The sequence below is a fragment of the Nicotiana sylvestris genome, chromosome 12 (assembly GCF_000393655.2).
Source record: "Nicotiana sylvestris chromosome 12, ASM39365v2, whole genome shotgun sequence".
NCBI lineage: Eukaryota > Viridiplantae > Streptophyta > Magnoliopsida > Solanales > Solanaceae > Nicotiana > Nicotiana sylvestris.
The window spans coordinates 164694878-164716763 of NC_091068.1; the positions used below are offsets into that span (position 1 = coordinate 164694878).

General features: G+C 37.0%; 1 protein-coding gene across 1 annotated transcript; it reads left to right on the forward strand.

Annotated features, from left to right (window-relative positions):
• The first annotated feature begins 8408 nt into the window (after nt 1–8408).
• LOC104235549 (cytochrome P450 98A2-like) lies at nt 8409–13730 on the forward strand. Its single transcript, XM_009789337.2, has 4 exons — nt 8409–8895; nt 11514–11911; nt 12700–13135; nt 13528–13730. Exons 1-4 carry the CDS (start codon nt 8409–8411, stop codon nt 13728–13730), a joined length of 1524 nt encoding a protein of 507 aa, XP_009787639.1.
• Nucleotides 13731–21886: the final 8156 nt, after the last annotated feature.

A 21886-nucleotide genomic window follows, 5' to 3' on the forward strand; every position in this document is an offset into this window, starting at 1 on the left:
ATCTCTGACAGCAGTTGGGTTAGCCCAGTTCAATGTGTACCTAAAAAGGGTGGCATGACGGTAGTTAAGAATGATAACAATGAATTGATCTCTACAAGAACAATCACGGGCTGGAGAATTTGCATGGATTATAGAAAGCTAAATCTAGCCACCCAGAAAGACCACTTCCCACTTCCCTTCATTGATCAGATGTTAGACAGACTGGCAGGGAGGTCACACTTCTGTTTTCTGGACGGATACTCAGGATACAACCAGATCTCCATTACACCGGAGGATAGAGAGAAGACCTCTTTCACTTGCCCTTATGGCATTTATGCCTTTCGGAGGATGCCCTTTGGCCTATGCAACGCACCCGCCACATTCCAACGGTGCATGATGGCCATATTCACTGACATGGTAGAGGACATAATGGAGGTGTTCATGGACGACTTCTCAGTTGTGGGGAATTCATTTGATGAGTGCCTGATAAATCTGACACGTGTGCTGAAACGGTGTATCGATACTAACCTGGTTCTAAACTGGGAGAAGTGCCACTTTATGGTACAAGAAGGCATAGTCTTGGGGCACCGGGTGTCAAGCAAAGGAATTGAGGTAGATCGTGCTAAAGTGGATGTAATAGCAAAGCTACCTCCTCCAACTTCAGTCAAAACAATCAGAAGCTTCCTTGGGCATGCCGGTTTCTACCGGAGATTCATAAAAGACTTCTCAAAAATTGCCAACCCTCTCTGTAAGTTGTTAGAAAAAGATCACCCTTTCTTATTTTCTGATGATTGCAGGGTAGTATTCGAGGAGCTGAAAAAGAGACTTGTCACAACACCTATCATTGTTGCCCCCAACTAGGAGCAACCATTCGAACTCATGTGTGATGCCAGTGACTACGCAGTGGGGGCAGTGCCGGGATAGTGAAAGAACAAGCTGATACATCCAATCTACTATGCTAGTAGAATGTTGAGTGGAGCCCATCTGAACTATACTGTGACTGAGAAGGAGATGTTGGTTGTGGTGTTTGCTTTCGACCAGTTCAGATCATATCTGATTGGTTCTAAGGTAATTGTATACACTGATCATGCGGCTCTCAGGTACTTGATTGAGAAGAAGGAGTCTAAGCTGCGCCTGATTCGTTGGGTGTTGTTGCTGCAAGAATTCGACCTTGAAATTCGTGACTGTAAGGGCACAGAGAACCAAGTCGCTGATCATCTATCACGACTTGAGGGAGCTGAAATGCAGTTGAGGTTGAAGATATTCTGGAAACCTTTCCAGACGAGCAGCTGCTCGCTACTAATCTTGATGAAGCGCCATGGTATGCAGACTTTGCAAATTACCTGGCCTACGGTATAGTTCCCTATGACCTTTCATCTGTACAAAAGAAAAAGTTTTATCGTGACTGCCGCATGTATTATTGGGATGAGCCTTACCTGTTTAGAATTTGTGTTGACAATATGATCCGGAGGTGTGTCCCCGCGATAGAACAATCTTCTGTTTTGCAGGCTTGTCACGCATCGGCTTATGGAGGACATTTTGGAGGGGTCAGGACAGCTGCGAAAGTGCTTGAGGCCAGATTCTTTTGGCCAATAGTGTTTAAAGATGCGCACCAATGGGTGAAGGGCTGCAATGAATGTCAGCGGACCGGGAAAATTTCCCGTCGCCATGAGATGCCCATGAACCCAATTCAAGAGGTGGAAGTGTTTGATGTCTGGGGGATTGACTTCATGGGTCCCTTCGTCAGCTCCTATGGCAATAAGTACATACTTGTTGCTGTGGATTACGTGTCCAAATGGGTAGAAGCTGCAGTGTTGCCCACTAATGATGCAAGAGTGGTGGTGGGGTTTTTGAAGAAGAACATATTCACCAGATTTGGGACACCAAGAGCGATTATCAGTGACGAAGGCACTCACTTCTGTAATAGAGCTTTTGAGAAGTTGCTTGCAAAGTATGATGTACGCCACAAGGTGGCTACCCCTTATTACCCGCAAACTAGTAGGCAGGTTGAAGTGTCCAACAGAGAGATACAGAGTGTGCTAACCAAGACTATGAACGCCACAAGAACTAATTAGGCGAAAAAGTTAGATGATGCACTCTGGGCCTATAGAACTGCTTTTAAAACACCGATTGGTATGTCACCATATAAGTTGGTGTTCGGGAAGGCCTTCCATTTGCCAGTGGAACTTGAACATAGAGCGTGGTGGGCACTGAAATAGCTAAATCTAGACATCGAGGCTGCGGGCACAACGAGAATCATAGAATTGCATGAGCTCGACGAGTTCGGACATCTTGCTTTTGAGAGCACAAGGTTGTACAAGGAAAGAATGAAGAGGTTGCACGACAAGAACATTATGGAGCGAAATTTTAATCCTGGAGATATGGTGTTGCTTTATAACTCACAATTAAGGCTATTTCCGGGTAAACTCAGGTCACGATGGTTTGAACCATTTAGAGTGGTCGAAGTTTTCCCTTTAGGTGATGTCGAGCTTGCCACAGAGAAAGACTCTCGTACATTTAGAGTCAATGGGCAGAAATTGACACTATATGTGGGCATGAGAGAACCAAAGGAAGTGTCTGAGCTACACCTGACTGAACCACAAAGGTCGAGCGAGCCTTAAATGCGCTCATCTGTGTCGTGCCACGACGTTAAATCAGGCGCTGCGTGGGAGGCAACCCACGAATGTGTTGTAAGTGTAATGCAAAAAAAAGTAGCAGGAACACGCCCAGACCGCGGTCCCAATGCAAAAAAAAGTAGCAGGAACACGCCCAGACCGCGGTCCCAGCGTAACCGCGGTCGGGCCGCAGTCAAGGACCTCCTTTGAAAGAAGTCTACCGCAGTCCCAGTGTAACCGCAGTAGGACCGCGGTCAAATACCCCCTCTGATAGAGGTCTACCGCGGTCCCAGCATAACCGTGGTAGGACCGCGATCAAATACCCCATCTGAAAGAGGTCTACTGCGGTCCCAGCGTAACCGAGGTAGGACCGCGGCAGACCAGCGCGGGCCAGGTAAGTGCAGAATTTTTTTTCCCTTTTTTCCCCCCTTTTAATAAACCCAAACCCCCACTATTCCCCCAAACCCTTCTTTTCTTCAAACCACCCGCAACCCCCATCCCCTTCTCTCTTCTCTTCTCTCTTTCACACCATCTCCTATCCCTCAAACCCCCATTGTTGCCCCTCCTTTATTCTCCATCTCTCTCTCTCTACAACTTATCCCTTCCATTCATCATCAAGGTAATTTTCTATTCTTTTCTCTTTCTTTTCCATAAATTAGTGTAATGAGTAGTCTAAATTAGTTTCAATTAAACCCTATGTAGTTTTTTAGTGTAAATGTTTTTCTTTTTTTCTTTCCTTTTCTCCATTATTTGCTTCTTTTGGCCATGATTGATGCTTAAATGGTTGGGTTTCATTGTGCTTAACTTGGGGGCGATTTTTAGAATGTTTGGAGGCCTAAACAAATTTTTTAGGGTGAAGCTTGGTGGAGGGGCCTAAATGGCCGAAAATTGGGGTGTGTTGTAAAATTTTGGAGCACTTTGTGCCCTTCTTAGTTTATGGAGGTGGTAGCATTTGACATGATTCACTTGTGGGAGATTGTGTGGGATATTATATGGCAGAATTGTAGAATTAATAGTGGTGTGCGGGAAATAGTGGAGGTTGTCAACTTTGGGCACCTTACTAATTGGGTATACTGGCATTGATTGACAAAAGGAAACTGTTTGGTGCCATCAGGTGACGAAGTCTGAGTACCCATCCGACTGGCATATGTTAGGATGCATCTGATTGTTACCCTGAATTGTCTGCAGGTAATATAGACCAAAAAAGGCGAAAGAGCTCGGCAAGCACTTCCCAAATGCCAATATATGATTCCACCAGGTTCCAGTCACAGGAGGCAGAGGACGTGTTTCATACTAAAGCCACCAAAAGCTTTGTCCCTGAGATTCCTATTGACAGGGCTGCCCTCCGTATGGAAAAAGCAGACATGTATGAGGAAATCAGACGGAGGGAGATAGAGTTCTTGTTTGATGAACCTGAGACGTCAAACCCAATAATAGTCCGGGAGTTCTACGCGAACTGCCCGGAAAATTTGTGTCGGTCTGTGATTGTGCGGGGCAGGGTGGTAGATGCCTCAATTCTGAAGATTCGCCAAGTCTTGCAGCTGCCCCAGTTCACTGGTGACATTGATCATTACCACGACGCCCAAGGGGTCACTTGAGACACTATGATTGAGACAATCTGCGCAGGGGGTCGACCAATCTGGCTACAAGAAAACATTACCCTTCACTCCAAGTCGTTCACACATGGGGCTAAGTGCTGGTTCATCATTATTTGCAGCCGGTTATTGCCCACGGGCAACACGACAGATGTGAACCACCTACGGGCTCTATTGGTGTGGTTCTTCGTCACCAAGAAAGACTTTGATATGGCGAGAATTATTGGAGATGAAATGATCCTTCGGTCACCTCTGCTATCTAAGGGGTTTTCCTTCCCCTCACTTGTGACGAGGTTGTGTCTGCTGGATGGTGTCCCCACCAATCCTACAGATGGAGCTTTGCCCGCACAAGAGGCATTCAGAGCTTCAAAGATCACAGTGGGCAGAGATGCACCCACAACCATTGAGCTTGATGTTGAGGATGATGCCCCAGCACCCATGGCACCATCCAGGAGATCCTATGATGGAGCCGGATCCTCTCGGCGACCCCATACTGGGGCAGGGTTCTTTAGATCACAATCCAGCTGACCCATGTTGCATTCTTTGGAGGAAGAGGTGGCAGATCTTCGCTCCTCGGTGGATGGCCTGCATGTGCGTATGGATGCCATGTCTCAGCGGCAGGCTAGGTCTGAGAGCCGGATGATAGCTTGGTTCCGTGCTTTGGGTAGGGCTTGTCATGTGGATCCCAGCACCGTCTCCGACTCCGAGTGATGCTCAGGGAAGTCTTCTTACCCTTCTGCACTTTATTTGTGTTATGACATGGGGACATGCCATATTCTTTTTGTGTGGGGTGGGAGACTTGCTTTAGTGGTGTATTGTTAGTGTACATATACATTGAGTATGTTGTAGTTCTGTATCTTTGTTGTTTTGTATAATTGGTTGTACTCACCTTAGAAGTAACTGACTTGGCCCAACGACGGACACTTGTCGACAGGTCTCTTGAGGGTAAAAGTCAGGTTTAAAAAAAATAGATAAATGTAGGAGACTCTTTCGAGGACGGACCACTTGGACAGTACTCTTGAGGGAAGTAGTCCATTTAGATTTTTTTTTTATTTTTCTTTTTAGGTAGTGTAGTAATTCCTCCTTAGTTTTTCTTTTGACCACGGTTCTTTTCCAAGGGCTTTTCTTGAACCGGGTTAGGTAGATTTTTCTTTAATATTTTTAGGACCCTTAGGACTTTATTGGACTAAGATGGGTGAGGGCAAGAATGCAACCCGTAATGTACACACCTGCAAATAACTAAAACGAACTTAAGGGTGCGACGTCTAGGCTCTTTTGTAGACTCGTAATTTTATTCCTTAATTCTGCACACCTTGTCTTTCTTGAACACTCACGTGAGTGTGTTGACAAACTAATTCGGAATGAGTTACATGCCAAGTGTGTGTGAGATAATACTTGTATTCTGTGCTTGCATGCGATACCTAGAACTTGCCTTGTGTGTTTGCAAAGCGAAATAGAAGTTGTTTGGCCTTAGAGATGATTGAGGCATTTCCTTGTGTAGCCTGTATAACTATGAATCCACCTGTACATATTGCCATAGTTAACCCCTTCGAGCCTGAAGCCTGTTCTTTGATAACCTTACAATAACCTACATCCCTGTGTTTGAATAGTTTGACTGTTTGAACCTGTACCTCCTAGAAGCATTTGAATTGTTAAAGAGCATATAAAAGTCAAAGTGTGGGGTAGTAATGGAGTGGGAAAAGAAAAATCAGGAAAATACTTGAATGGTGCAATGGCTGTTTAAAAAAATAAAAAAAAATAAAAAAAGGAAAAAAAGAGGCCAGTTGCACCTAAAGAAAAGTGGGGGTAGCCTATGAAACAAGTGTGGAAGAATGATTGGGTTGAACATGGAAATTGGAATAAAGGGAACGATTGTATTAAAAATGCTTAGGGAGGTTAGTCACTATATCCAAATATATCCTACCCGTCCCTTAGTCTACATTATAACCAAATAAAGACCTCTTGATCTTGGACTAAACAACTCGATTAGTAGAGTATTACACTAAGGGCAAGCTTATGGTGTATCTTTGTGGCATGTGAATGTTCTTTGCTGAGAGTGAGTGGATTCGTTCTATCTATAGTTCCTTGTTGCTTGATTTTATATGTGTGGAACTTCTCTCAGAAATGTGATGTGAGGGCATGTGACTCAGGAAGAAAAAGCAAGTTTTCACCTCTGTTTAGAGTAACTAGAGTAAGCACGAGTGTGGCATGGCATTATAGTCTTCATCTGAGGTGTACCTGTTGCACTGCTTAGATTGTTCTTTCATAATGGCGGGTGTGACATAAACTGGGTAATGCATCGAACGATTAGGCCTAGAAGTGTAGTTCAACTTGCTCGAGGACGAGCAAAGATTTAAGTGTGGGGTGTTGATAATAGGTGAATTGGACTATAATTAGGCCCTAAAGAACCACCTTCTTGTATAGTTTTTATGGTAAAAAGTGATAACAAAATGCTCTGATTAGTGCTTTTCATGCGTTGCAGGCTATATACAATAAAAGAAGTCTATGGAGTACTTTTGGGATAAATTACGGAGAAAAAGAGGCCAATCGTACAATATCTGCTAAGTGCACCACGCGAAGGCAGCAAAACCAGAACTAGAGATGGACTGCCGCGGTCCGACCGCGGCAGAAGGCTGTTGCGGATGCTAGTTGGCCGCGGTCCTGGCGTAACCGCGGTAGGACCGCGATAGGAAGCGGAAAATTGAGGGACTGAAGTGCAAAAACACGGGATTTTTAGCCCAAAACCCTATATTAAACAATATAACTCGCCCAAGGGAGGCATGTAATGTTTTAGAGAGTACTTTGGCAAGAAAAACAAGTGTGAGAGATCACCCAAAACATCATATTTTCTTCTTCTCTTTATTTTTCTGGCAGTTTTGATCATGAATATTTTCATAGTTTATTTACCCATTGAATGAGTAGCTAAATCTTTTGTTTAAGATTTTGATGGAACCTATTGAAGGATGAACTTCTTGATTATGTTAATATAGTTTGCCAGTTTAATCTCTATTTGTTCAGCTACATGTTTGTTGTAGTTAATTGACAGGATCCTCAATTAGTTGTGCCTAATTAGTGTGCATAACTCGGGAGAGAGTGCATGTTTAGGTGATTGTTGAACAACACCACTCCCAAAGTATAAGAGGGATCTATAACTGCGGGGTTAAAAGTGGGATTAGGGATAACGAAGTATTGGGTGTAATCTAAAGTGAACTGTAATAAACAAAGCCATCTAGCGTATCTCGGGAGAGTGTGTCTAGTAAATTATCGTGATTACTCGGGAGAGATTCACGGTAAAAAGAGTGTTCATGATTGATAGAGATGTGTTGGTAAATCTATATGAAACATAAACAGAAGGGATTCCATTAATAGGGGAAATCACTACCTTAGAACCTTCTCATTATTGTTCACAACTTAAGCATATTTAGTTTACAACTGTTTATTGACTTTCAATCTTAGTTATTAAATATACCATCAATTGTTATTCACAACGTTTGGGGAAGTTGATTCTAAAGAATTTAGTAAGTCCAACGAAAGTAATTGATATGTTAATTCTCTGTGGATTCGACTCTAGGCATAAATACTTAGGTTATATTTGCAACGTCGGCATTGTCTTTTTATAAGACATAGTTGGGCGTGATCATGATGGAATGTATAGAAACTCTACACCCTTAACTAAATATTTCGGGTTCGATCGTAAAAAAGAACTAATAGGAAGCAACTTCTCCTCTAATAGACCTTATGCTGAACGAATACGACAGATTAGTTGGGGCCATAATGCGGATATGGGACAAAAAGGAATGTATCAAAAAAAAAGAGTTACACAATAGCCGGTCAGATACAATGTTTACTATTTCTAGCCAGTATATATAGATTATACATTGATTATATATATATATATATATATATATTATAAATTCATCAATTATTTTTATTTTAAAAGATTAGGTGGTGGGTTAATTCTTCAAAAAAAGAAAAAGGATTCCTAAACTAGTGTTCCACTCATTTTCAAGTTGAGCAAAATCATAAGAATGCGATATGGTAATAATAGTTATAATCATTGTTTCTGTCAATTCATGAATCATTAAATCCATCAAAGTTAATTAAAAATTTAAAATATATAAAAGGTACGACTTTTTCTTCTTTAAGGGAATGAAAAAATTGGTATATAAAGGGGTCATAGCTTGCCTCATTTCTTCACACACAAACTTTAATTTCCATAATGGCTCTTCCTTTAGTACTCTCCATATCTATATTTCTCATCTTTCTTTCTTACAAACTCTACCACCGGCTCACGGCCAAGCTGCCGCCAGGTCCGTGGCCGTGGCCAGTCATCGGAAACCTCTTCGACATAACGCCGGTGAGGTTCCGATGCTTTGCTGAATGGGCCCACGTTTATGGGCCCATTTTCTCATTTTACCTTGGTTCACAACTAAATGTGGTGGTGAATAATGCGGAATTAGCTAAAGAAGTTCTCAAAGATAATGACCAAAATTTGGCCAACAGGTTTAGAACTAAGCCTCTTGAAAATGTTAGTAAAAATGGGATGGATTTGATTTGGGCTGATTATGGGCCTCATTATGTGAAAGTAAGGAAGCTCTGTAATCTTGAGCTTTTTACTCCTAAAAGACTTGAAGCTCTTAGCCCTATTAGAGAAGATGAAGTTACTGCTATGGTTGAAAACATTTTCAAGGATTGTACTAAGCCTTGTAAGTTTTTCACATTTACCTTTTACTGTCTGTGTCCATTTTCTTGGGTAAATCTTGAAATTTTCTCATTGATTGCTTCATATCGGAAATTAAATGTTGTTCTGGTGAAATTTTGATAGCAACTCTTATTTAGACAATGCAAATTAATATTGAATTAATAAAAATATAGGTACATGTTAAAGGACTATCTCTCTATGGCCAATTGGCCATGCGACATATAAGAAGTTTTGAGTACTAAATTCCATGAAAATATATCCAACAAAAGGAAAAAAAAAAAAAAAAAACTTAACGGTATATTATTATGAACGGCAATCATATTGGATATTTCTTGTATACGGCTTAAATAGTTGTTTGATAGCAATTAAAAGTCCTTTTTGTATAAATAATGATTAAATGGAATATAGTTAGGATTTTTTTTTGTTTGTTCGTTGTCACAAGCACTACAATTCCACGCGAAAAGCTTTTCTTTTTTCCAGTCAAAAGGAGATAGAAATCGACCCAACATAGCATGAGCTTTCCTTTTCTTAAAAAAAAAAAATATTTTTTTGTAACTTATCCAAAATGGAAGCAATATAATAATATATATTAATCAAAGGGAGAGAGTGGTCTCTGATCTTCTCTCTGTGCGTGTGTTAATTATAGGCTTATAGCTAGTTATATGTTTCAGTTTCATAAAAGACAATTTATTATTCAGACGTCCGAAGAGATCACACTGCAATTTGATTATCATACTTTAGTTAACGTTTTATGATACTATGTTTAGAAAGTGAAAGTTCCAATGATACCAAAGTACAGAGTACATACTATATAGCTCGATTGAATGTTTTTAATGGAATCTCAAATGGTGACGAAACATAATAATATCATGAATTTAAGTTATATATACTAAGGATATTTTTTTTTTACCAATATCGATGCAATTTAACAGGCAGAATAATACCATCAACTCAGAATATATGTGCAAGATTTACTCATTGTTGTAGATAATTAGTTTTACCTGACGGTGTAAATAGAGTGGGTGTGTGTGTATATATATATATATATACACACAAACAAATGGCTTAGTTGCTCCGCCCATGAAGTGCTAAATTAAAGACTAGTGTTAGCGTGGGTTATTTGCTTTTAAAAATAAAAAAAGTGTCATTCTTTCATTTTTGAAACGACTAACAAGAAAATAGTATCACAACACGAGTATTAAGTAGAAAATCAACATAAATGATCGCGTGCTATCTGACTGAAAAAGATGGTTTAAAAACTCCTTCTCTTTCAAGACGAGATCACTCCTTTTCTCATTAATGGACTTCCTCATGCTAAGAGAAAAGGTAGAAAACGTAAAAGGAGTTCTCCTACTTGCCTAAGTGTATATATATATATATATATATGCTGACTCTTGAATGATAGCTCCATACTATAATGGTCCCAAAAGGTTGCTGTTTTAACTTGGAGGAGAACATTGATCCAAATTTGAATGGTGAAATCCTCCACTTGTCCACCTCATGTTTTTTTTTTTTTTGAAAACTCTAAAACTCGTTGATCTTTTCTGACTTCTTCTTGATTTCTCTCCATCCCGATATGGGTATTTACCATAATATTACAGAAAAAGGAAGGTTGCATATGCCGTTTTCATATTATAGTAAAATAAAGACAATAATAATAATACTATAATGGAAAAGGAAGGTTGTATAATGATATCGCTTTCTAGTTTTTAACACTTTTCTTAATAATAACATAGGACATCCTTTTGGATCCAATGGTTAAGAATAAAGATATATCTCTTATGGGTTACGGCAAGTTACGATTTGAATAGAGGAAAAGTATATCACAAAAGTTTATTTATTTTTTAATTATTGATTTCGTGCAAAAATGGTCATATAACTAAGAGAATTAATACTTAAAATGGATCGTAAAATTGATCTCCTATAAGATTAATGTATTTAAGACTTGTGCCACCTATGTTTTCTTCTTTAGCATATGTAATACAACGAGCGATAGCTAAACGAGGGAAACGAGAATTCATTAATATCAATGTCATAGATTTGTTAATCCCAACAAGTGAAAATGCTTAAATAAATCCACAATAATATAACAGGAATAGTTTGATTAATTACTTGTGTAATATGTGGATTAAAATGTGGATAGAGCCTTTAGCGGTCCTTTTCGTGTTAGGTGGTCTTGCTCTAAGTATAGAATTTAAGCTCATCTTTAAACATTCTTGATTAGATAGTGACATCTTCTTCCGTTTGTTCTAATTGTTTATTCGAAAATCTGAGAATTATATAGATTATGGTTAATATATCTCTAAACGCAACAACCGAATCCTCCAGTCTCCAACAAATGATTATATTCAGGGATTATGAGTTTAAGTTATCTATATTGATGACGTGTATATATATATAATCAGGTGATTTGAAAGGTATAAATAACTCTATTTAATATATGTACTATTCATTAGTAACCTACAATCAATAACAAGAAACTTGCTATATATAATAGAATACTCCTTCTGTTCATTTTTACTCGTCCGTTATATCAAAAATACATTTTCAATTTTAGTATGTATATATATATAGGCGCATAGAGCTTAAACTCATAAGTTATATATGTATATGTGTGTGCAGGCAATGTTAGTAAAACCTTGATGTTGAGGAACTACTTGGGATCAGTAGCATTCAACAACATAACAAGACTAACATTTGGGAAAAGATTTATGAACTCAGAAGGTAAAATTGATGAGCAAGGTGAAGAGCTCAAAGCCATAGTTTCTAATGGGTTAAAGATTGGAGGAAAGCCTAATTTGGGAGAGTTTGTTCCATGGCTGCGTTGGGTTTTTAAGGATGATAATGAAGCTCTAGAAGCTCAAGACAGGCGTTTGGAAAAATTTACAAGAATCATAATGGAAGAACACACCATTGCTAGGAAGAAAACTGGGGAAACCAAACACCATTTTGTTGATGCTTTGCTTACCCTTCAGAAGCAGTATGATCTTATTGATGACACCGTTATTGGCCTTCTTTGGGTAAGTATACTAATTTCCTTTTTTTATTATTACATATTGGATATTTTTCGAGGCGGGCTTAAGATTTGAAGTTCTATGGGTCATATGACGAATTCAAGTTAATATACAGCAATAATTGGATTTATAATCAAATTTTGATAGATATTTGGTTGATTTCTTAATACGTATATAGGATCTGGATTCGCATGAACCCATAAGTTACAGTATAGATCTATCTCTGGATATTAATAGAGTTTAACTTCTATGTACTGACAATGTAAAAAATATTTACACGTCTAAGTCAACTAAAAGATACTAGGTTTGTTATTGTTGTTGTTATTATGTATATAAGCCAAATCGATATTAATATATTAGTAAGGGGTCGTTTGGTTGGAAAGAAGTTATTCCTAGATTAGTTATTCCATTTTTTCATGGAGATAAAAAATTACTACAATCCCGGGATTAATTATACCGTAATTTTCCCCCCACCAAACATGAATAAACTCTTCTTAAATTTAGTCCAGAAATTAGTTATTCCTTATCGTTCGTACCAAATGAGCCCTAATGGCCTGTCTAATGTTGACATCAACATAGCGGATTTTTTATTTTAAAAATTATATTTGCAATCCAAACAAAGTTTTCTTAGGTTCAAAGTTATAAATTTTTGTTCTTTAGGTAAATGTCTGTAGGTCAACAAGCGATGCGAAAGTGGAGTTTTTTTGTTTTTGTTTTCGCATAAAGGTATTATTTATCTACAATTGGAATTATAGAATCATATCAGTGAGTGTTGTGAATCAAAATGTTTGCAGGATATGATAACAGCAGGGATGGACACAGTAGCCATTACAGTTGAATGGGCTATGGCAGAACTGGTAAAGAATCCAAGGGTTCAACAAAAGGTCCAAGAGGAGCTAGACCGGGTTATCGGGTCGAATCGGATCGTAAACGAATCGGATATCTCCAAACTCTCTTATCTACAATATGTAGTCAAAGAATCACTAAGGTTGCATCCACCAACTCCCCTAATGCTACCTCATATGGCAAGTAACAATGTCAAAGTGGGAGGTTACAACATTCCTAAAGGTTCAATTGTACATGTTAATGTTTGGTCCTTAGGTCGTGATCCAAAAATTTGGAAAGATCCTTTGCAATTTTGGCCAGAAAGATTTATAATAGAGGATGTTGACATGAAGGGACATGACTATAGGTTTCTGCCTTTTGGTGCCGGAAGACGTATATGTCCAGGTATGAATCTTGCCATAAATTTGACTAGCGTTTGGATATAGATTTGGCTGAAACCTAAAAAAAGAGTTTTTGAAGTTGTGTTACAAAATAATTTTTGGAAGTTGAAATTATGTTTGGACATATATTATATTTGACAAAAAATTTAAAGTTTTATTAGAGAAATTTTCACGCAAAAACTGACATAAACCAGTTTTTGGGAACTTGAAATGCTTTTTCAAAATTTTTCCAAATTTTCACCCAATGTTATCAATTTTTTATTTTGAAAAAAACCATGCAAAACTACGGCCAAACGGGAGCTTGGTCATGTCAATATTGAATTCTCTGTTTTGCTGTATGTTTATTTCTTTATATTTTGATTTTCCTTTGTGAAAATCTCGATTCTGCCACTGCAGGTATGAATCTTGCCATTAATTTGGTCACGTCTATGTTAGCACATTTGTTGCACCAATTTACTTGGTCTTTGCCTCCTGGTGTTAAGCTTGAAGATGTTGATATGTTGGAGAGTCCTGGTACAGTCACCTACATGCAAACTTCATTACAGGTTGTTCCTAATCCTAGGTTACCTCTACACTTGTATACACATATAAGCCAATGAATATGTAACATTTTTTATTTATTTAAATCACTCGGGCTTAGTATTTTCATGTACTTTTATTTATAAATTCTGAAGAAGAAAAATACAACAAGGTACTCAAACATTATACCTTACTACTGATCTATGTAACATCTTTTGTTTTTCCACTATTTCATTGTCTTTTTTCTTATTTTTCTTGGTTCGACAACATGGTTACTTGAATCTTTGTGAAGTTTTGTAAGACCATAATAAGATTATGTATTGTTTTTTTTACTAGTGAAATTTAAATGTCTTCGTAATCTGATTAAACTTCAAAAACTTTTTTTTCCTCAAGTACGCACATAAAGTTTTAGCCTATTCTAATGTTCCAAATGGGTAAAATTGCAAGAAAGACTAGTATTACAGTTAGCTCAAGGTTTGTGACACTACTACTTAAGAAGAACATAGTTGAATGATGATAAAACTAATAAGTAGCATATTGTTCACATTGAACCCGATTAAACAATACATCAATTGCAACATGTTTAATGCAAATATTATTAACTTATATAAAACTATCTTTGTTTTTCCCCTAAATATAAAGCAAACCCTAATATGCAGTTAGAATGATACACGATATCTTCATCAAAACCCAAAAGATACACCTAATAAGCAGTTTAAATCAGTTCAAAGTATCAAGAGAAGAGAAAGAACACTACAACATTATGCATTTATAGCTATAAAAAATATTGGAGCTAAATATAAAAATTTCCGTAGCTAAACACTTTAGCCGCAAAAAAATTTTCCGTAGCATTCGTAGCAAGAAGTGGCGTAACTAAAAGTTAGCTACAAACTTTACATGACCCATGACTAATACTATTGACTAACGGCTCAATTTTTATTTGGCTCATTCATGTCACTGCCATTAAATAATAATGGCATGGATGGGCCAAATGTGTGACGGCTGTGGCATGAAATGAACATTTTTTTAACAGATGGCATGGATAGTCCATTTCTAAAAGTTGAGTGACATTTTTAGGCATTTTCCGATTAAAAAATAGTACAACAAAGTATTTTCGCTGAGAAAAATAAATTTTACTTGTTAATAAGAATAATTTTTTGTAAGGATGATATAAAATGATATTAGTAATAAGTTACTTACGAATTGATTTGCATCATTTGACTGTCGATTTTGAGCTGCAAGCATCATTTGGAATCTTTTTTCCCATCGTTTTTCCATCTCCACTAATTTATTATTAGTTTCTTTCTTGATTTCTTCAACTTTTTTCATCAGCTTCCCTTTTAACTTCTTCGACTTGTTTTTTAGCTTTCCTTTTAACTTTTTTCACACGCTCATTTGCTTCTTTTCTGGCCATTTCTACTTGCTTTATAAGCTGTATCTTTGTTGGTCTATCTCCAAAATATTCACTGATATTCTTTCCGGGACCATATGCTCGAAGATATCCATTTTTTCTTACCCCAAATACTTTCTCAAAGATATCATCATTACTTAAAGAAATTTCTCCTTCTTTTTGCTGCTCTTTTAATTGGTCAAATTGAACCTACAATCAATAATGCAAATGAATTAAGCATAAGTGCAAATGTATATTCTAAAAGGAGATAAATATAAAATAGAACATATTGACATTACAATGACATCTTGTTGGAAAGCATCAACTTATTTTCCTCTTTTTCTCTTGCGAGATTCCAGAAAAACTTCAATACGAGATGAAGCTTTTCCATTTTTTTTCTCCCGTGAAAATAATAATCATTTTCATTAATTGAATAAGATATGTGAATATAATTCTTACAACTTTGTTTTAAAAAATTATCATGTTGTTCATATATACCATTTCGTATTTAAGTCTTGCATAACTTTTGGTCCCACTATATGAAGGCAAGGAACGTTTCGATCTATTTCCCTTGTTTTGCGTGCTTTTCTTCTGAACAAAAGTTTTTAAAAAATTAATAATATTAGTTTCTACAGTATATAATAATTTTAAAAGAACAAATAGATTAATTAAAATGGAAAAATGCATAAGTACCCCCTAACCTATATCCGGATTCTCAACTACACACTTTTTCTTTGCGGGAATCCTATTACCCCCCTAAACTTATTTTAAATGTAATTATTTGCACTTTTAACGCTGACGTGGCAGAGTGAGAGAGTGAGAAGCAAGAAAAAATGATTTTCAGAATATTTTTTATTCTTTCTTACCATTTTTTCTTACTTTTTTTTCCTTTTTCTTTGCCTTTTTTCATTTACTATTTTTTTCCGTTTCTTCTCTAATTCCGGCGGATATTCATTCACCGGCGACTTTTTCTAACTATTTTTCTTCCATTTTTTATTTTCACACACAATTTAAATTCTCAAAAAAATCTATTCGTAAGCAAAACAAATTACACTCAGATTTGGGGGAAAAACTTCATCATTCGAAAAACTTCCCATGCCAGAAAAAAATGATGTATTAAAATTTTAACTGGAAAAAGTTTTCTCAGCTTATATTTGTTTTTATTTCTTTTGCTCTTCCTCCCACACATAAATTACACTTTCAAGAAATATATATATATAACAAAATACACTTAGATCGGGATAAAAATATGTCTCCGGAAAAAAAATCGCCAAAAAAATGGTTTGTGAAATTCCGACGACCACCATTTTATGGCGCCGATGACCAAAACAAAAAGAAAGAGAATGAAATAACCAAAAAAAATGAGAATAATAAGAAATAGGAAAAAAGGATAAGAAAAAGAAGAAAGAATAAAAAAAGTACTAAAAATACATGTGGGGGCGCGTGTAGCTCACCACTTGCCAAGAGTTTGGTTGTCAGCGTTAAGGATGCAAATTATTACATTTAAAATAAGTTTAGGGAGTAATAGGATTCCCGCAAAGAAAAAGTGTGTAGTTGGGAATACAGGTATAGGTCGGGGGGGGGGTACTTATGTATTTTTCCAATTAAAATACCTGAAAGTTAGCACCGCTCCAAATGTTGACCAAATATTTCCATTCATCTATAGTGAGAAGTTTAGGCTTATTCCGTAAGCGAAGTGGATAAGTTGCTTTTGAATCGAAATACTTATTTCTCAACTTGTGCCTATAATCTCTGTAGAGGTCACTCATATGACCAAGAATTGCACCTTTTCTTCCCTCGAAGACATCAAAATTAAACTTTTCATATGAAAAATAAAACATACCATTATAAAAGTTAGAACTAGTGATTTAAAACCAAACTTGCTTAGTGTCTCAGATTGTCAATCCATCAAAAATTAAAGAAAATTATAAACTTTATTATTTTACTAATTTTCTTACCAAGATAATGTCCCACATGTGGTCGATCTTATCTTGCTCTATTTCTTTCCAACCATTTACTTTTAATGAGCAACAAGTTCGGTTTCTCACTGTCTGACCCAAAAACCAAGTGAAATCAGTTGCATTCTCACCAATAGCTTGGTGATCTTCATCAAATGGAACAACCAATTTTTGTCCTTCCTGTAAATTGATTATATTCACACATCGTTTAGGCCCTCTGGTTTTTTTTTTCAAAATGTTAGGGCTTACATTTAAAGATTAATAAATATACTTCAAGTAAAAATATCAAAAGAATTGACAAAGATCAATAAAAGAAAAAGAATACCTATTGAATTTGTTGATTCACGTTCTTCCACAACCGTTTCACTCACTTGTTCAGACGAGTTCTCATTAGAACTATTTTCTCTGAAAAAAGAACTCATGAAAATATTATTTTTTCGGAGTGTATAAATATCAATTGACTTATCATTATGCTTCTCGTAACTAAGAAGCATATTCTTAACATCCGAATCGTTACAACATTCCACTAACCCATAACGATCACTAATAAGTCTATCACCTCTCAAATAAGTAAACTTATCTCCCTCAAGAATATTGAAGTTACAAAGCTTTTTCATTTCATCAAGCAGATCAAAGAAAGCTATGGAATCAGTATCAATGTTTGCTTTCACCAACTGGCCACTTACATATTTTCTAAAAGGAGAAAATATAAAATGGCCACCATAATGGAAGCTAAATTCCAATTCCCTAGTCATATTCATATTTCCTAGAAAATTCATAATATAAGTTAGCTAGATGATTAAACAAACACAAATTATTATTTAATTGAAAAGGAATTAATAAAGAATTCAATATTTTATAAAAGCTTTATTGCAATTACCCAAATAAACAACTTCTTCTATATGTTGTGTGGGCAAATCTTCTGTAACAGATGCTTTCCTGGAACTTTTCGGAGGTTCCGTCTCATGATCATCAGTCAATCGATTATTTCTTTTTCGAAGATCATTTCTACCCATGTCTGATTATAAACAAGTATTTGTAAGACATCAATGTATTTTGGAAGTTAGGTCAATGTCTGCTATATATTTGCACCAAGGAAGTTGGCTAATAATGAAATACTACTGTTACACCCCTTTTTTAAATAAACTACACTAAACCCTCTTAAATTAATAAAAAAAGATTTAGTAAACCTTGAAAAGGTTTTTCAATTTTGAAAGTGACAAAAATTTGTGTTCAAAGTTAATATCTCAGAGTTGCCACCTGACATTGATTTCGGTGTGTCAGACCACCGTTTTTTTAAAAAAATGATTTTTTCCTTTAAAACACTTTAGGTTCCAAAACTAAATGTGCACCAGAGATTTGGGTAAGGGGGTTCATTTGACTCGGAGAGAAGGTGTTAGGCACTCCCCGAATCCCGTAACTAGCACGGTTGCGTACTCGATCAAGTTGGCTTTTAAAATATTCAGATTGAGCTAAAACAAACACAGAAAAGAAAAACAACACACAAGAGGCTCGAGGTCGTTCCCACCTAATAAAAGAAAGATAAAAACAAAAGTGAAATAGAAATAAAAGTACTACGAGTTCGCTTTCGGCCTCCAGTTACAGAATACTACGGGGCATTCCCCGAAATAAAATATGTATAAATCCTTCGGGGTATTCCCTGGATAAATTTAACTAAGGGAATGACCTCTCACCTCGAAACCAACACAAATCCTAAAGCTTGCCTACCCAAATGATGACAGCCTAACATGCTCCTAGTGGGCAATATAATAAAAGCAAAACAAATTAAAACTAAATATATAAAGTTAAGTTCATGTTCATTCCCTTTTTAACTTTTCGTTTTTATTAGACTGAGTCCGACACCTAAAGCATGGAGACAAATCAATCGTTAATGGGCTTCGGTCTTTCCATACTCTCACGGCCCAACAATCATCCAAACAATTTCATATCCAACAACCAATCAGTGAAATAACAAATAACATCCAATGCTCATGGAGAGGAAAAATACAGTAAAGAAAATAAATTGAAGCGTGACAAGAACAGCCATGTCCACCTCACCATCCCTTTGGAGACCAAATAATTGCATACTTCCCTTTCTTTACAAACAATTATCCGTTACCAATAAAATCACATAAGCACATGTTTACCCATTTAATTACTATTCTAATTCCCACTGTAAACTCAAAAATGCATTCGACACCAGAAAACAACGCCCTTTTTCATTGCATAAGAAAACAATCATACAGTAAATACTTAACGCCCATTAGATCAAGCCTGTTATTATGAAAAGTTCATGTATACTAGCACACATTTGAGCAAATAAACTGAATAATCATGCAAACTGTTGATGCGGACACAAACAACAGTTCTGGTAATCGAACACTTAACATACCAAGATTGACCATGATGAAAGTAAACTAATCCAAACTTAGTTTGCAACCCAGGAGATTAAGCGCAATCAGCAGTCTAATACCAGTTGATTAATGCCACACCCCAAAATGCACACTATTTGATTTACTAACTCATGATCGAACTGACTATATGGGAAAACAACTCACAAATCCAAGCAAACTGAACTATTCTGTCTAGTCATGGAAACAACAGAGAAATTCTAGTTCAACACATGTGAGAAAGTGTGATTCCGTTTCAGATATGGATAACTGGAAGGCATGGTTTTATTTGTAAGCATGTTTCAAAGAGTATAAAAATCCAAAATCGGAACTCCAAACCTTAAACATAAATGAAGTCAAAGAACATACTACTCTAATGGCTGAAGGCCATCGACTACTTAATCATAAGCAAAAACAATGACAAATCAACTTTTCGCTCGACACAATGAATACACAGTTTCATCGCGATTGGTTCTAACACTTCAAATATCAATCTGACTGAACCAAACAGGGATCCGAATAGTTCATGCTTGTTTATCATCTAGGAGGTTTCACCAGAAAAATTCAACGCACATACAATCGACACAGAATGTAGACTCGAATCAGAGGGAAGTTAAACACAATCTTCGAAATCACTGCTTATTTAATCCATTTTTAATGACTACTATACATTTCAATCCATTCCAAACAAATTCAAATAAAGAAGAGGGACGCGGGAATGAACCTGTAAAGTTGAACTCCTCTTTAAGTAACAATATATGATTCAACGGAAGCTCGGCTTCAATTCCCAGAATTCCAACGAAGAAACAAGCAAATGAATCGGACAGGAGCTCGAACGGAACTTCAGATTGGCGACTGATATCGAACCTCGAACCTCAGCTAAACTCCATTTCGAACAAAAATCTAGAAGAAGAAACTTACTCTTTTTTTTTGTATTTTTCTGACTTTGATGTAAAATCCGAATCAGAAGAAACTAATTTTTTGTTCTATTTATATATGAAAAACAAAACAAAATAGAATCAAAGAACACTAAAAGAAAACTCTAATTTTCGAATGAATTGAAATTTACGGAACAACCAAAAATCCGAAAAACCCTAGCTCTTTTTATCAAGAAATTCTCCAAATTTTTCTCCCCCTTTTATGTCCGAAAAACATCAAATATATAGCTCTCTCTCGAAGCTTCCTCCTCCTTCTTCTCCAAGAAAGCATGTGGGACCACCAGATAAATTCCAAAAATCCCTTTCACAAATAAAAATAGGAAAAATGGAGATTTTTGGACAAAAATTTCATCCAACGATTCCATTCTTCCCAGATTTATTCAAGGGTCCGGATTTTCTGTTTAAACGAAAGAAATAGAAGATGAAATCCACGTGAATCGGATTGAAATGATGAGATTCATTGGGATTTTGCTACGTGGAAGATGAAACGAAGGGAAGGGGGACCATAGGGGACCAGTGCTTACGTGGAGTACCGGATTTTGGTTGATTTTCGGCGGGTTTAGGGTGGCTGGGATGCGATAGAGATGGAGATGGGGGTTGGGTGCGGCTGAAGTTGTATTAGGTTTAGGGTTTAGGGTTAGATTTAGGAATTATTAGGTTTTTATGTTATGGTGGGGAGGAATAGGGGCTGTGGGATCTAGGGGTTTGGACTGCTGAGATTGAAGGGAAAATGGGGCGGGTAGATGGGTTAATCCGGTTTGGGCTTGGGGCATGGGTAAGGGTTACCCGACCCTTATTTAGAGAGATAAAAACTAAAACAAAAGAGAATATGACCGAGCCCTGGTATCTGAGCTGCCTATATATCCTTGGTTATAAAAGAATCAGGCCACGTGTAGTTCACAAGTGAGAAGGATGATGGAGTACCGAGGTGGAGAGTCGAGTGAAGTGTCGTCGAGGTTCCGGTCCGCGGTTCCTGCCATTACATCAAAATAAAAGGAAAAATTACAGCAAAAGTAAAAGGAAAATACAAGATCCTATCTACTTCTTGTCTTGAATCTTCCGTGAATCTCTATTTGATCTTCAATATGCAACTGAAAAATGGACCATGTTCTTCAGGCGGGCTCCTGATGCTTCTTGAATTTGCGAATTGAAGTAACTCTGAAATGAATTCCCTCGTTCTCCAGGTGGGCGCCTGCCAATAGCTTAACTTTGGTATAAAATGAGCTCCCTCGTTCTCCAGGTGGGTGCCTGATTACCAAAACTTGAAATTGTATTCCCTCGTTATCCAGGTGGGTGCCTGATTACCAGAAACTTGAATTATATTCCCTCGTTATCCAGGTGGGCGCCTGATTCCTAAAACTTGATGTATTCCCTCATTATCCAGGTGGGCGCCTGATTGCTAAAACTTGAAACTATGTTCCCTCATTTATCCAGGTGGGCGCCGGATTGCCAAAACAGTTAAAACAAAAGAAATTTTCTGCCCTAGTTTGGGATCTGGGCATATTTGTGATTGTTAATCGGATCATGTTACCTATAGAGCTCTAAGAATTTAAAATCTAA

What these genes read in the sequence shown, in the direction of transcription:
- LOC104235549 (XM_009789337.2), top strand. Translation starts at nt 8,409, where the DNA reads ATGGCTCTTCCTTTAGTACTCTCCATATCTATATTTCTCATCTTTCTT. An exon ending in CAAGGATTGTACTAAGCCTT is followed by an intron (nt 8,896 to 11,513) that starts GTAAGTTTTTCA and finishes ATGTGTGTGCAG; the next exon opens with GCAATGTTAGTAAAACCTTG. An exon ending in CCGTTATTGGCCTTCTTTGG is followed by an intron (nt 11,912 to 12,699) that starts GTAAGTATACTA and finishes AAATGTTTGCAG; the next exon opens with GATATGATAACAGCAGGGAT.